Raw genomic sequence first — 13,807 nt, forward strand, 5'->3', positions numbered from 1 at the left:
CAGGCTCCAGGCTCTGAGCCATCAGCCCAGAGCCCGACGCGGGGCTCAAACTCGCCGACCGCGAGATCGTGACCTGGCTGAAGCCGGACGCTTAACCGACTGCGCCACCCAGGCGCCCCTAAAATTTCTTAAAAAATTATCATGCAGCCCCAAACTAAGCGAGGTCCCCATAGAATCCAGTATATTATTCTCTCATATTATTTATTATGTACTATAGATGTGCCTACCTGTCCACGCCCACCAATAGAGTGTGAGATCCCAGACAAGCACTATGCCCTTTACTTAATATCCCTCAACACCCAACACAGGCCCTGAGTCATAAAACATAATAAATATTGGAAAGGTAGATGAATCACAGCAGGGAGGAAATGGCTGATGTACCAAGGCTGTCACCCATGTGGACATCCCAAATCTGAGTGAGCAGCTGCTGAATAAAAAGGAGAATTGGGGATTCAAGAAATATGTTACTGTAGCTGCACTTATCTAGTTCTCTGCTTTGGGACAAGGTGCTAATTTAAAGACCAAATGCTACAGCAATGTGTAAGTATGGAGAATTCAGAATTTGTCCTTCTTGGGGTGCCTGGATGACTCAGTGGGTTAAGTGTCCAACTCGATTTCAGATCAGGTCATGATTTCACAGTTCATGAGATTGAGCCCTGTGTTGGGCTCTGTGTTGACAGCACAGAGTCTGCTTGGGATTCTCTCTCCCTCTCTTTCTGCCCCTCCCTCCCAGTCTCTCTCTCTCTCTCTGTCTCAATAAATAAAATTTTAAAACCTTAAAAAATAATAATTTGTCCTTCTTCCCTTTCCAAGTCTTTGGGAGCCTAAATTTATCTCAAAGCAAAGACTCTATACCCCTCTTGACACTAGAGTAGTAAGTGGTAACACCAGCCACCGATCACTCAAAGCTCGTGGGAGAACAGTGCTCCTGGGAAGTGCTTCTCAAACTTTATGGACAATGTTTATAGCAGGTGATGTTAAAACGCAGTTTTACTCTGTTTGGGAGGGAATTTCCCAAAAACTATGAGCAGCGTTCCAGAACCACAAAAATAAGAGGTATTTTATTCTAGACCAGCGTGCCTCAGCTTTGGCTGTACATTATAAAGACCTGGGAAGCTTCTTAAAAACACAAGACCAGACCAGCTGCCATTGTTGTCACCACCCCCATCAGTCCATCAAAATCTGGGGGGACATCTTTCGAATGATTCTTTAAAAAATTTTTTTTAACGTTTATTCATTTTTGAGAGAGAGAGAGAGAGACAGAGCATGAGCGGGGAAGGGGCGAAGAGACAGGGAGACACAGAATCCGAAGCAGGCTCCAGGCTCTGAGATGTCAGCACAGAGGCCAACGTGGGGCTCAAACCCACCAACCGTGAGATCATGACCTGAGCCGAAGTCGGGCGCTCAACCGAATGAGCCACCAGAGCGTCCCTTTAGAATGATTCTTACGCAAAACCCGGGTGGGGTCCACCAGGGCTATTCCAACTCCAACCCCACTGCTGGTCCAATCTGCAAAGTGCTCGATCCTGATCCGTGACAAGATGAGTACTGAAACCTAGAGTAAGTATGCGTTTAGCAGCTTCTACAGCAATGTGACAAGTCACCTTTATGTCTGGTGAACTTAATAATAAAAATCAATGGAGCCAATTTAAAGATCCGTTGACTTATAAAGAAACATTCTGAGACCCACTTGAGAAAAACTTCTGAATAATTAAACATCCACCTCTGCACACAGAGATTATGGCACCTTCTTTAAACTGTTAACGTCTCAGAGCCGAACCACTAAGGTCAGTGATTATTTGCTGGGGCAAATCATTCAGAGACCTGGGGACAACAGGGTTAATGAGCAGGCATGGGGTAGGTGGGGTTACAAACCAGGAACACATGCCCTCCAAGTTTTCTTTCCCTTTAATTGCCCTGAAAACACACACACACACACACACACACACACACTCACCGAACACGGAAGGTGCGAGCTGAATGAAGTTTTCTGGGTAACGGCTTGAAATGTTTTCCTTATGAGAAGTGGTGTTGAGTTACAGCGTGCAGACGGGCGAGCTGGGAGGAGAGGAGTGGCCGTCCCAGCCCGGCCCCCACCTTTCCTCGGGCTTATAGGAAGGTGGATGTGGGCTCAGGGAGACAAGTGATATGTTGAATTGTCTGGTGGCTGCAGTCAACTGTTCCCAGGGTGACCTGAGGGCAGTGTTTAGCACAGTGTAGCCAGGGGCCAGCCAAGCAGGCAGCGATGCTCTGCTGTGAAATGCCACGCAGGCAGAGACTGACAAGCACTAGGAGCTGAGCTTTCCCCCTTGGACTGCTGTTTCCTGCTGTTTTCAGGGGAGGGGGCGCTTTCTGGCCACGCTGCTGCTACTTGAGCTCTCTCTCCACTCAAGGTAAGCAGGCTCAAAGGGAGGGAAGGCTGCAAGCGGAGCCTTTGCACCATGAACAAGATTCGAAAGTTTTTCCGAGGAAGTGGGCGAGTCCTGGCATTTATATTTGTCGCTTCTGTCATCTGGCTGCTCTTTGACATGGCAGCTCTCCGCCTGTCATTCAGCGAGATCAACACTCGGGTCCTCAAGGAAGACATCGTCAGGAGGGAGAGGATGGGATTCAGAGTTCAGCCAGACCAGATGAAGATCCTTTACAGTAGCATGAAAGAAATGAAGCCCCCACTGAGGGGACATGGGAAGGGCGTGTGGGGCAAAGAGAACTTTAGAAAAACTGAGAAGAGTATGGTCAAGGTTGAGGATGACTTGGACCAAACCCAGAGGGAAAGAAAAACGCCGAACGCCCTGGGAAGGGGCAAGGTTGCCCCTTTGTGGCATCCTGCGTATTTCCAGAGCCTTCCAGTGACTTTCACCAAGCAGAAGACAGAGAAGCAGGACCTCGAGCCTGAAGCCTACTCTCGCCACATGGCAAAGCAAGGGGGCACTCGGGGGGCTCAGAAAACCCCATTCACAGCAGCAAGAGAAACTCAATTGGCAGAAACATCCATCCAGGCAAGACCTGTCAGTATAAACCAGGAGACCCTGAAGAGTCATAGTCTCAGCAGTGACACATCAAACAAGCAGCCGAGAGAAACCCAAATGTGACCATCGGGCCTAATACTGACAGATCAAAGCGGCAATCACAGGCGGTAGCAAATGAGAGGGCACACCCTGCCGGCCCACTCGTGCCAAAACCCAGGGAAGCCGTAGCCTTAAATAAAACTGAGACTCAGAGCAAAGAACTAGACTCAAATAAACACAAAGCCAACAAGAACCTTCCCTTTTCCAAGTTGGTTGCCAATTCAAATCGCTCAAAGAAGCAATATATTAATGAAACACAGTTGGGGGGCTTGCCAAAGGACGATCGAGCCAAAGTGGCTGGTGGGAAGAAATTCAATTTCTCTGAAAGCCACGTTGTGATTATAACCAAGGAGGAGGAGCTAAAGACAGACTCCAAAGAGGCCCCCAATCCTAAAAACAAAACTGCACTCCCTCTTGTATTGGGTGAAAGCCAAGGGAAACACATTTCCAGGAATAGAAGTGAGGCATCTCTCTCTCCACTTGCTCTACAGAGAGCGACAGTATCTCAAACCCATCAAGCCTTCGCTGAGGGGCCAGAGCGAGCAAGAATCAACTTGACTGCCAAGGCCCAACCTGCAGAAGTCAACCAAAACCATATAAAAGCTTTTTTACCTGAAGAACATGGAATGCACCATGTGTTAAGAATTGACCTGACACTTTCTCCAAGGGACCCGAAAGCTCCAGGCCAATTTGGACGTCCTGTAGTTGTCCCCCGGGGCAAAGAGAAGGAGGCAGAAAGAAGATGGAAGGAAGGAAACTTCAATGTCTACCTCAGTGATTTGATTCCAGTGGACAGAGCCATCGAAGACACAAGACCTGCTGGGTAAGATCCGTTTCTCTTCTCTTTCCTCGACCCAAAGTATTTTGGCTCTTATGTAGAGAATATATATTTCTAGACAATTTTGCATGAGTCTCGGTCACCTAGGGAATTAAAGCAACATGAATCATTAGACACAGTCCAAATAGTCTACCATCCACAGAGAGAATAATCCTGATATACCACACCCACGGTGTCCTCTCTCTACACTTAACTTCTCTGAGACTTTGGCTCCCACCTCTATTAGCTCATGTTCCATTCCTTCCTGCTACTGAAAACCTATTAAACTTATTAGATGAACTTAATTCCTAATAAGGTATACATGAATGATAGAGCTTAAAATGCAATTCCATTAAAATAGTGACAACGAAGTGAATTCCCAATTTCAGAACTTATACATGATTAGTGGGTTTGTCAGGAATGTATTTGGGAAATGAGCATAGAGAAGGTGCCTTCCAGGCCTCCCTGGAATTATATCTTAACCAGGAGAATTCTGCCTAACCGTGACTAATGATCACCAGAATAGCAAGTGAAGAAATGACTTTACTCCCTAAAACTTAATATCCTTTGTAGGTGGGATGATAGACATTTTGGGAGTTCATTTCTACAGGAAAAATAATGTCGAAAAAGTCAATTGGTCAATAACTTACAACACCTGCAGGGTGTACGAGTGCCTATTCCCAACCACTTAAATGTTTAGAATTTCACCATTTACAAAGAGCCTGCATACCCATCACGTGAACTCCATAAGAGACCTAGAAAGGAGCCGGCTGTTGTTATGGGTTCAAGGTAATAGAGGACACTCAGAAATCATATCACTTCCCCAGGATAGCACAACTCTGAAGCTTCCCGATGAGGCTTTGCCAACCAATTCTTCAATGAACTAAATTCCTCTAACTACATCAACGGGAGGTGGATCAAATCACAAAATATCTCCTCTGATTCAAACGCATTTTGGTTCCTGGTCCCTTTTGGCCCATTCATAAGTGAAAGTACGTTGTAGGCTTATGTTCGCTCTCCATCAATACCGTAATACAGTTAACTGATAATACAGATCCATGAATGCCTGGATATGCAATCCCTGAGCCACACAATGTTTGCCTAAAGGTCGGAATTAGGGAACGTCAAGACTCAGACTTAGCACCAGTGGTATGTAAACAGTGGCCTTGTTTATCCTTGGTGGAAAACTCTTGTTTATGACCAAGATAGTCAGCGTTCCTAGGAGGAAGGCAGACAGAGATGTGCCTGTCATGTTAGTAAGAGGAGCCTCTTCAGTTAAGGGAAGCCCTTGTCAGCTCTCTGAGCAACTGACAAGTAGCTTTCAGCCAAGCACCAACGCCTGCTGAGACCAAGCACTGTGCCCTCCACGTCCCTCACCCTGGGGGGCTCACAACCTGGAGGAGAATACAAACATGCCCAAACTAAACATGGTAAAAGTGAAGCCCTGGGAAGTTATATTGTCCGTGGGCAGAGAGCAGTAAATTTAAACAAGTTATTAAAATCCGTTCCCGAAATTATGCTGTGCTCTTTATCGCTTATCTCTTGCCGATTACCACCCCCCCACTCCCCCCCCCCCCGCCCAAAAGGATCCTAAAAATTATGTTGGACCAGCTCTGATCTGAAATCCTGGATATCACATATCACACATTTGTTTTATGTATGCACACATAAATTTGCCAGCTTTGAACACGAAATGCCAGAGAGCGAAGCAGTAGGCAAAGCGGCTTCAGTTTTACCTCCCTACCGTGGTCTGGCAGACTGCTATGGAGCGTGGGGAAGAGTCAGGCAGCGCCCAGGAGCACGGACCCCAGTTCCCAACCAGAGAAAGGGCAATCGTGTGAGGGCCAACAGCAAGTAATAATGATGTTATCAGCCATGCGATTTATTGAGGGCTCAGTGGTGCCTGCCCAGCACCTCGTAGCTTCTGAAAACTGGTCTGTGGAAGATGAAGTTCTTGGAAACGTCACAGTCAGGCTCTGTCTTCTGAAGGAGGCTGTCCCAGCTGAGGAGGAACTGACACGTAGGCTTGACAGGATGAGTCAGGCAGCATGTGGCCAGGCCCCCTCCCTCTTGTCACACAACCCACCTTGGCTAAACATAGGCGCTCTCGGCCAGCTGCCTCCCTCGTGCTCTATGCCAGCAGGGTGGAGGGGACGGTGTAGCCATAGGGGATCCTAGGTATAGGGCCCACCGGACTATTTACAGCCCTTGTGTGCCGCTCTTCCTTGAAAGAGGATACGTTATTTTGCTTTTCTTTTACCCAAACACCCTGCCTACAAATATGTGCAAATTATGTATTCATATGGATAAAGTTGGAAGAAAATACAAATGAAAACCATTTGACTCATCAGGTTGCCGTGATCTGTGGCCTTCTGACTTCGAATTTATTTATTTTCAGCCTTGCTCAAAAAAGTTTGTGAAATGGTTTACAAGAATGCACACAAGAAGTTTTGGAGCTAATGCATTTTAAAGTCAGTGTGAGGGGGAAATTGTTATAGAATATAGCAAGAAAATATGTGTGTGTGTATGAGAAAGACAGAGACAGACACAGAGAGAGATCTGTTAAAAACACAGGTGGACAGGAGGGCTTGCCTTAAAAGTAGCTACAGTAGCCCCCCACTGAAACCCTTCAATGTTAAGAATTCTGGGGGATATCTCCCCCGCTGTTCTTGATATTTCCAAAAATCCACTGCTATGGAATGATTAACACAATAACTGGCATATCATAACTGCCTACTGAATGCACACTGAACCAAGAGAAAAGGGTAAAGACCATAGATTTGCTAGTATGTTCATTTGGATTCAATTCCCCTGAGTAAAGATATTAACCAGTTACCAGCTAATAACTTCTTCAGGATGATTTAACTGATATGCTAGGAGGGACGACGTTGGCCCTGACAAAGACAGGAGACAGGCAGGATGCCCAGGACACTTTCACCTGCTCTAGTTCCAAAATCAAACTCTCTTCTCCAAAACTGCCCTGCCCTCCTTTTCTCCTGAGTCCCAGAGAACCATTTCTAAGCTGTTGAGATGCAGTCGTGGCCTTTTCCAAAAGCACAAGGGCTCCTGTCTGTCATCAGCATTATTCTCACTCTCCTTTTCAGTGCCACCCAAGTCTCTGCCCCTTGCAGTGTGGCTATAGCTTTCTGCATGTGACATTCTCTCTTCTGTGAGCCCTTAGCATTAAGAAAGTATCTCATTACCCTTGCCTGCCTCTGATGCTTGTACCATCTACTGATGTTCCTTTTCACTGGCGCCTTCTCCCAGACCCCCACCTTGCGGACCCTAGTCTGACATCACTTTTCTCCTGCACACCTTAGTCTGACATCGCTCAAAATCCAACTGTAGTTTATCTCCTCCTAGACCATAAATCGACTCCGACCTCTAAATTCCAATGGCCTTTAATGTGCTCACATTTACCGAACCACTCCTTGTTGTGTGCTCTTTCTGCACTGGAGCCTCGAGAATCCGTTTTGTCTTCTCACTGAAAGTGTAAGCTTCTGAAGGAAACTCTGTCTCTTCCTTCATTTTCTACCCCCTTAGCATCGAGCAACATGGTTTTAAAAGGTATGTTTCTCAGAAACGATTTTCGAAAATTGGTCCTATCTTAAAACCGTACATGAGAGGTAGCTATTCAACTACGGCATGCAAGACGTCTTTTTATAAATTAACAATGACGACCTAATTTTTCATTTTGAATATATAGACTATGTTAGTATCTGGTTTAAGGTAAATACATCCTGTTCTAACACTATGATCTATTCGTTGATCTATTTTATCTATTCATTATTCTTTAGTTCATAGTTTCGTTGTTTGGTTTCTCATTTCAGTGTTTTGACTTTCAAGGGAGGAAAAAAAATCTCCTTATTTATTGACAATGATGCTTTATGTCAGTAAGTAAAGTACAATTTCATTTTTTGCCTAGAAGTTTTGCCTGTAAAATACTCTTCAAATAAAAAATTGTTGATAGTCATTTTAAAGTTCCACATGTAACTTTTTTTTCTTTATAAAAAGCTAATCCTTACGCTTCTTGCTCTTAGTCACTTGAAATTCGTTTCAGTCAGCAACAATCAATACACACAGATTTTGCTAAAACGTGGCTCTGTCCATGGAAAGTGTAGGGCCATGCTACAGAGAGAAGTCTGTCTTCTGGCCTGCAGCTATATAGTTAGGATGAAAGTCCAGAAATGAACTTATTTTCAGAGTGCACTTCCGGAATCTGTTTTAGAGGAAAATGACTCAAGAAGGTTTTTGCTGCCAGCATTTGGTTTTTAAAGTACAATAAGAACTACAGCATGCTGTTCTACGACTGCTGCTTCGTCATGAGGTTACTCGATTGCTTAATTTAATGCTTTGCTTTTCCTACAGAACTCTGGCAAGCCCCTCTATAAAGCAATTAAAACCAGTCTTTACTCTCTTAGCCCAGTCCTGGGATTGTCAACCAATAATTTGATTCCTTCCTACACAGCTACGGAGAGTTTTCTTTTGGCTCATACGAAAAGCAAACGATAGCACCGGGCATTTGCCACAAACCAGTCTAAATTACTGAGGGGAAAGAAAAACCTTTCTAGAACCCTAATTTCCACCCCTTCCTCCCCTCTCAATCCTACTGAGGTCAAAAACCATAACTAATAAATTACTGGAGGAAGAGGAACGATCGGGAGGGAAAAAAAAATAAAAAACTGACCACATATCTTTCCAAGGATTGGGCTCCTACAAGTTCATCAGGCTGGGAAAAAAAGAGAAACTTTAAAGTTAAATAAAGCTCAAATGCTTTATTTTTTCATGGGATAGATATTTTAATTGATGAAATGAGACCCCTCTTGTGACTAACAGTGATCAGGGAATATTATCTAGAATTGACTGGTGATGCTGTAGGATCTCCCTGGAAAATGAAACAGGAGTGGGAAAGAAAAATCTGACAAGGTGACTTAAAAGGGTTATTTCTGGTGCTTTGGAGTGTGTGTGTGTGTGTGTGTGCGCATGTATGCTCATTTGTGTGCATTTGCGTGTTTGTATGTGCTATTTCATGCGGAGAGCAGGAAATAAAAAGCAAAAATTGCTTAAAAGGTACAGACTAGACCATAGCATGACAAAGGTTAAATGGGGCCAAAGGATGACACAGAACATTTCCATACTCTCCTTTATCACACCCTCCCCATCACGCAAGGGTAATAAGGAGAAAGATGATCAGAGGACCTAAAACACATTTCTGCTACTAGCTCAGAGAGAAGGAAACAGCTAAACCATGCCTCATTAATGTAAAACTGAGAAAACTGTTGCAGCAGATCGGGGACTTTTTCTCCCAAACACTGCCAGAGACTTAGAAATATTTCTGGGAGAGAATAATTAGTAAATGCAGGGATCCGAAACTATTTACACGTCTCTTTTACACATCTAATCCATGTGCCTAATATAACCTAACTTTATCAAACTCTTGCCGCTCTTGTCTCAGAAAATAAGTGCCTGTTGGGCTGTTCTGGGAGATCCATTCAGAGCAGAGCCTCTCAAGAATGAAACGTTGTTCACTCGAGGGTCAGAAAGTTGGGGGAAAATAACAGTGTTTAGAAGCTCTATTTTGTTGTTTGCTCTCAAAGTGAAAGAGGCTTTGCAGAGTCCCCTCTATGTTTAAAAAAAATCCCTGTTATTCCAAATGAAAGTATCTTCCAAATGGCCTCCACTTCTAAAATGTTATGTGTGGACACGTGTGAGAAGGAGCAGTATTTACGCGGGCCTTTCTGACTTGCCTCCTCTTATCTGATCCTTAAGACCATTCTCCAAGGCAGGTGCTATCATCGTCCCAGCTCTGCCGATGGAGAAACAGGACCTAGAAGAGGCACCTGAGATCTGAGACGGCGGCAGATAATTCCCCGGGGGCAGTGCCTTTCCTTTATGTTCTGGGCAGTGATGTGCGTGCATGCGTGTGTGTGTGTGTGTGTGTGTGTGTGTAGATTTTCTAAATGTGTGTGTGTGCATGCTTTTATTCTAACCAATCCTCACAGCAGCGCTATGAAAGATATCCTCCCTCTCGTATGATTTACAGATGAGAAAAATGAGGCTGAGGCTCTAAAGGAACAAATGATATATCTCCTGTCCCTGCAAGCCTACAGCCGAGCTGAGATTCAAAAGAAAATTTCCTGACAGCTAATTCTAGTGGTCTTTCCATAAAGATACAGCTCCTCCTTCTTTTGCTTCCTTATAATCCTATAACTTTGACAGAAATAAAGACATCTCTATTTCTCTTCCTTACACATGGGTCAGAGGTGTAGGAAGGGAATTAGTTTTGCATGTCAGGTACCTCTTCAGAGAAAAAACTTGTAGGAAATTATTTTCTGCACAGCACTAAGCAAAGGTGAGTCCAACACTGCCAACAACCTTAGCAGTGAACATCCCTAGGCTCCCGCTATGTGATCTGACATCTGAACATGGCCCCTGCCTCCAAGGTGCATACAGCAAAACGTTATGTGGGAGCACTGGGTACTCCTGGAGTAAGGAAGAGAGAGGCCAAACCCGGCCTGAGAGAGGACAGAGGTGTTTGAAATGCGACCTGAAGGGGTAGGAAGATGGAGAAGTGGGGGAAAGATATTTTTAAAAAATGATCCATTAAGAAACTGAGGGAAATCTGACATGGGGTGGGAGAGGGCCGTGGAAATGAGGCCACAGAAGATCAGCCAAGTCCAGATCACTCAGGATCTTGTTAAGGTTCTTCTAAGGGCCAGCAAGAAAAGGTGGGAGAGGTTAAAGCCATAGTAATAGGAATTTAATTTCCCTTTTCTCAAGGGTCTCATGACCCAGAAGGAATCACTTATGGGTGAATGAGGCTAACGCGGTATAGAGAATCACAGAACGTGAGTACTGGATGAAGCTTCGAAGTCCATCTAATCCAGTCCCTTATGTGACAGAGAAGTCTGAGAAGGGAAGTGACTTGCTCAAGGTCACACACCGTAGGAGAGACAGAGCTACCTACCCCCAAGGTGCCCTGACCTCCACCCAGAACTATTTCTGCCACATTACCCCACCCCCGCTCTTCGCCCTTTCATCCCAGTCTCACTCTGACAGCTGCCTGCTCAAAATAGACTATTGTTAAAGTGGTGCATGTGGATCCTGAGTCCAGTGGCTTTGATGGATATACGGTTACTTCAGGAGCCACAGCCTCAGCTGGCGAAAGCCTTTGGAGTAGAGGTGGTGAGCGTGACTGAAATCTTATAAATTAGTTGGGCAATTCTGACCGAATGCCAAGGTAGTCTACCCTAGAAAGAACAAAACATATAAAAGTAAACTTTTTATGTAACTATGCCCTGTGGTCAGGGAGAGGAAAAGAAGCCCCAGTACAGCTAAGTTTTCACAGAAAAGAATAGAATACTGGACCGAGCTCCTCAGCTGAATGCCCGATTCTCCTTCTGATCCTCCCGAAGATAGCAGAGCTTGGGGAGTGAAGGCCCCTGAAGGCTCACCTCCAGGCACTAGTTGAATTGCAAATCAAAGTTGAGAAACATTCTCCTCGACCTTCTGTTCAAACCTGAGAAGACTGAGACTTGACCCACATAGTGCATTTTGATGGTTTTGGAATAAAATGAAAAATTCATAAAAATGAGAGAATGTTATCGTTCCCCCAATCTTATGATTTGAAACCTTCTTTATTGGAGAGACGACATTCAAATCAGGTGAGTGGCTGAGCATTCAGCCTCACAAGCCAAGAAGGCAAAACGTATCACTGTTCTGAGTCTCTTGATAAAGGATGAGCCCTTGATAGAGCTGAATTAAAGGTTGGCCTGAGAAAAGGTCAATATACCCAGTCAAAATGGGTGTGTTTGCATTGTAGGTAATCACAGGTCCTCACGCGGGTTTTGACTATGGAACTTACACGGTATTTTTATATCCATTATCACATCAAATCTTCTCAGACATTCTGTGATGCAGGCACTGTGATCTTCACCCTAAAAGTGAAGAAACTGAGGGTCCGTACAGTTACGCGACTTACTGATGGTCACGCAGTCAATAAGTGTCAGAAAGGAATCAAAACTCGGTCCCTCGTCATCTTTCCCAAGTCTAGACAAAGTCCAGAAAGCTGTCCCACGACAGTACTCCCCATTTGTACTAAGTACTTAGATTGGCTGCCGTAATGTGAGTCTAGGCTTCCCCCAAACAATACAGATTGGGTTCATTTTTAGGTGCAGCATGAAATCTGTGGACTCTAAACACCTAATCTGTGTAACGGATGAGCATACGGAAGAAAGATGTGACTCCCTAACCTCAAAAAACATTACCAACCCAGAAATATCTTGCATTTAAATAAGACTTGACTTGGGCTTCAGCCCCTCCCTTCAATACAGCAGAAAGGTTTCCAACAGGCACATTGGAAGAAAGGAAATTTGTTTTAGTTGGGTCAGTTTTGAAACAGTTTTGACAGACTGCAGAAACTAGATGACTGTACATAAGAAAGGGAGGGAGAGTTAACATGGAAAGTCTTACTGGCCTGCTGGTTTTTCTGGACACCTGGAAACACGTTTAACCTGCTGAGTTGTGCAGGAAACCAGGTACCTATAAATGCTAGAGTGCCCTGATATCCCAGCCACCTGAAGCAAGGCACGCTCTGCAACTTTGTACTTCAAACCTCTTTCACCTCCTTCTGTGCCCCTTTTCCCCATCCTTTCATGCTCCCCCTTTTTCTGGGCACCAGTATGGCCTGTGCAATATTACCTTCTTTGAATGGATTCCGTCCATGCATCTGGAATATGTATCTGTCAATAATTGGCACAGGTCCTACTTATTTCTTAGGAAACTGGCATCTAGTAGAATCCTTCAGGACCCACCCGTGTGGATGCCTAATGGTGAAACTAAGGAACCATGATAGGATAGGGTAAATGGAAGCTCAGATATTTGGCCAGTGGAGGCGCTTTCCCCGAATCTCCCAAATCTCTGAGAGCTGTTTCTACCTTCAGTTTCAAACTGTCTAGCATTATGACACGTCTTAGAACTTCCTTCTAAAAGAGACATAAAAAAATCTACTGATTTATTATCCAAGAAGATTCATCTGTTAGCCCGCTTGTTTACCTCCCCAATGTATTTTCATTTGTAGCTAGATTTTCTAATTTTAACAATGAAGAAACTCTCAGGACTTCCCAGTGGAGGCTTATTGGTTCAGATGGCTCAGGCAGAACTTGGGCAGCTGACCCTTCCTTTTTAGAATTTTTTTTTTCTCTCAGCACCAAATGTTATAAGGAACGTTTAAGTGTGAAATGCATTTTACATCCGCTTGCATTATAAAATTAGAAATGAGGAAGTCACAGGAAGTCACCGACGTCTTCCGTAGGCTTCCTTTCGCTCAGGCTATTACACTCCTCTTAGCTTTACTTCCTCTCTCCCAGCCTAGAGCCCACAATGGCACATTTATCTATTTTATACCAGTATCCTCAAAATCCGCTGCCACTTTTCTACCTCATTTTCTCTGATGACCTCTGGATTGGATTAGTTCAGCAATTTGCTTTTATCTTCTCCTACCCCGGGGGCTGACCGACCCTGGTGGAGCAAATCACACCGGGTATTTTCACTAGAGGTTTGAAATCTCCCAATTCAGGAGTGTACTCAACGCTCCTCAAAAATCCTTTTAGGTGTAGTTAGCCTTTATTCATAGTGTCTCAATATTCTCTCTTCTTCTCAACACCCTACCCTATTACATTAACAAATAACGCTTTCTCCAACATGAGCTACAAATTCTTTCAACTTCTCATCCCATGTGCATAAACTCATCTATATACATTACCACGTTTTTTCTTCCTATCTCAGAGAAAAATACCTCTTCTTCCACCATTAATCTTTTGATTTAAGCTCCATGCCATCTCCGTTTTTTTCCATCAATCCATTTAATGTATATTTATCAAATATTAATTACGTGCAACTGTGCTACAAGCTTGTGGCATTG

At 44.4% G+C, this 13,807-nt stretch overlaps 1 protein-coding gene across 1 annotated transcript in view; it reads left to right on the plus strand.

The window, feature by feature from the left end:
- Positions 1 to 1,936: 1,936 nt before the first annotated feature.
- Positions 1,937 to 13,807, plus strand: part of GALNT5 (polypeptide N-acetylgalactosaminyltransferase 5) — a 41,616-nt gene continuing 29,745 nt past the window's right edge. Inside the window, 2 exon segments of the mRNA XM_043576763.1 lie at positions 1,937 to 3,057; positions 3,060 to 3,891. Coding sequence (XP_043432698.1) covers positions 2,442 to 3,057; positions 3,060 to 3,891 — 1,448 coding nt within the window. The 5' untranslated portion in view covers positions 1,937 to 2,441.

Source organism: Prionailurus bengalensis, chromosome C1 (genome assembly GCF_016509475.1).
Source record: "Prionailurus bengalensis isolate Pbe53 chromosome C1, Fcat_Pben_1.1_paternal_pri, whole genome shotgun sequence".
Lineage (NCBI taxonomy): Eukaryota > Metazoa > Chordata > Mammalia > Carnivora > Felidae > Prionailurus > Prionailurus bengalensis.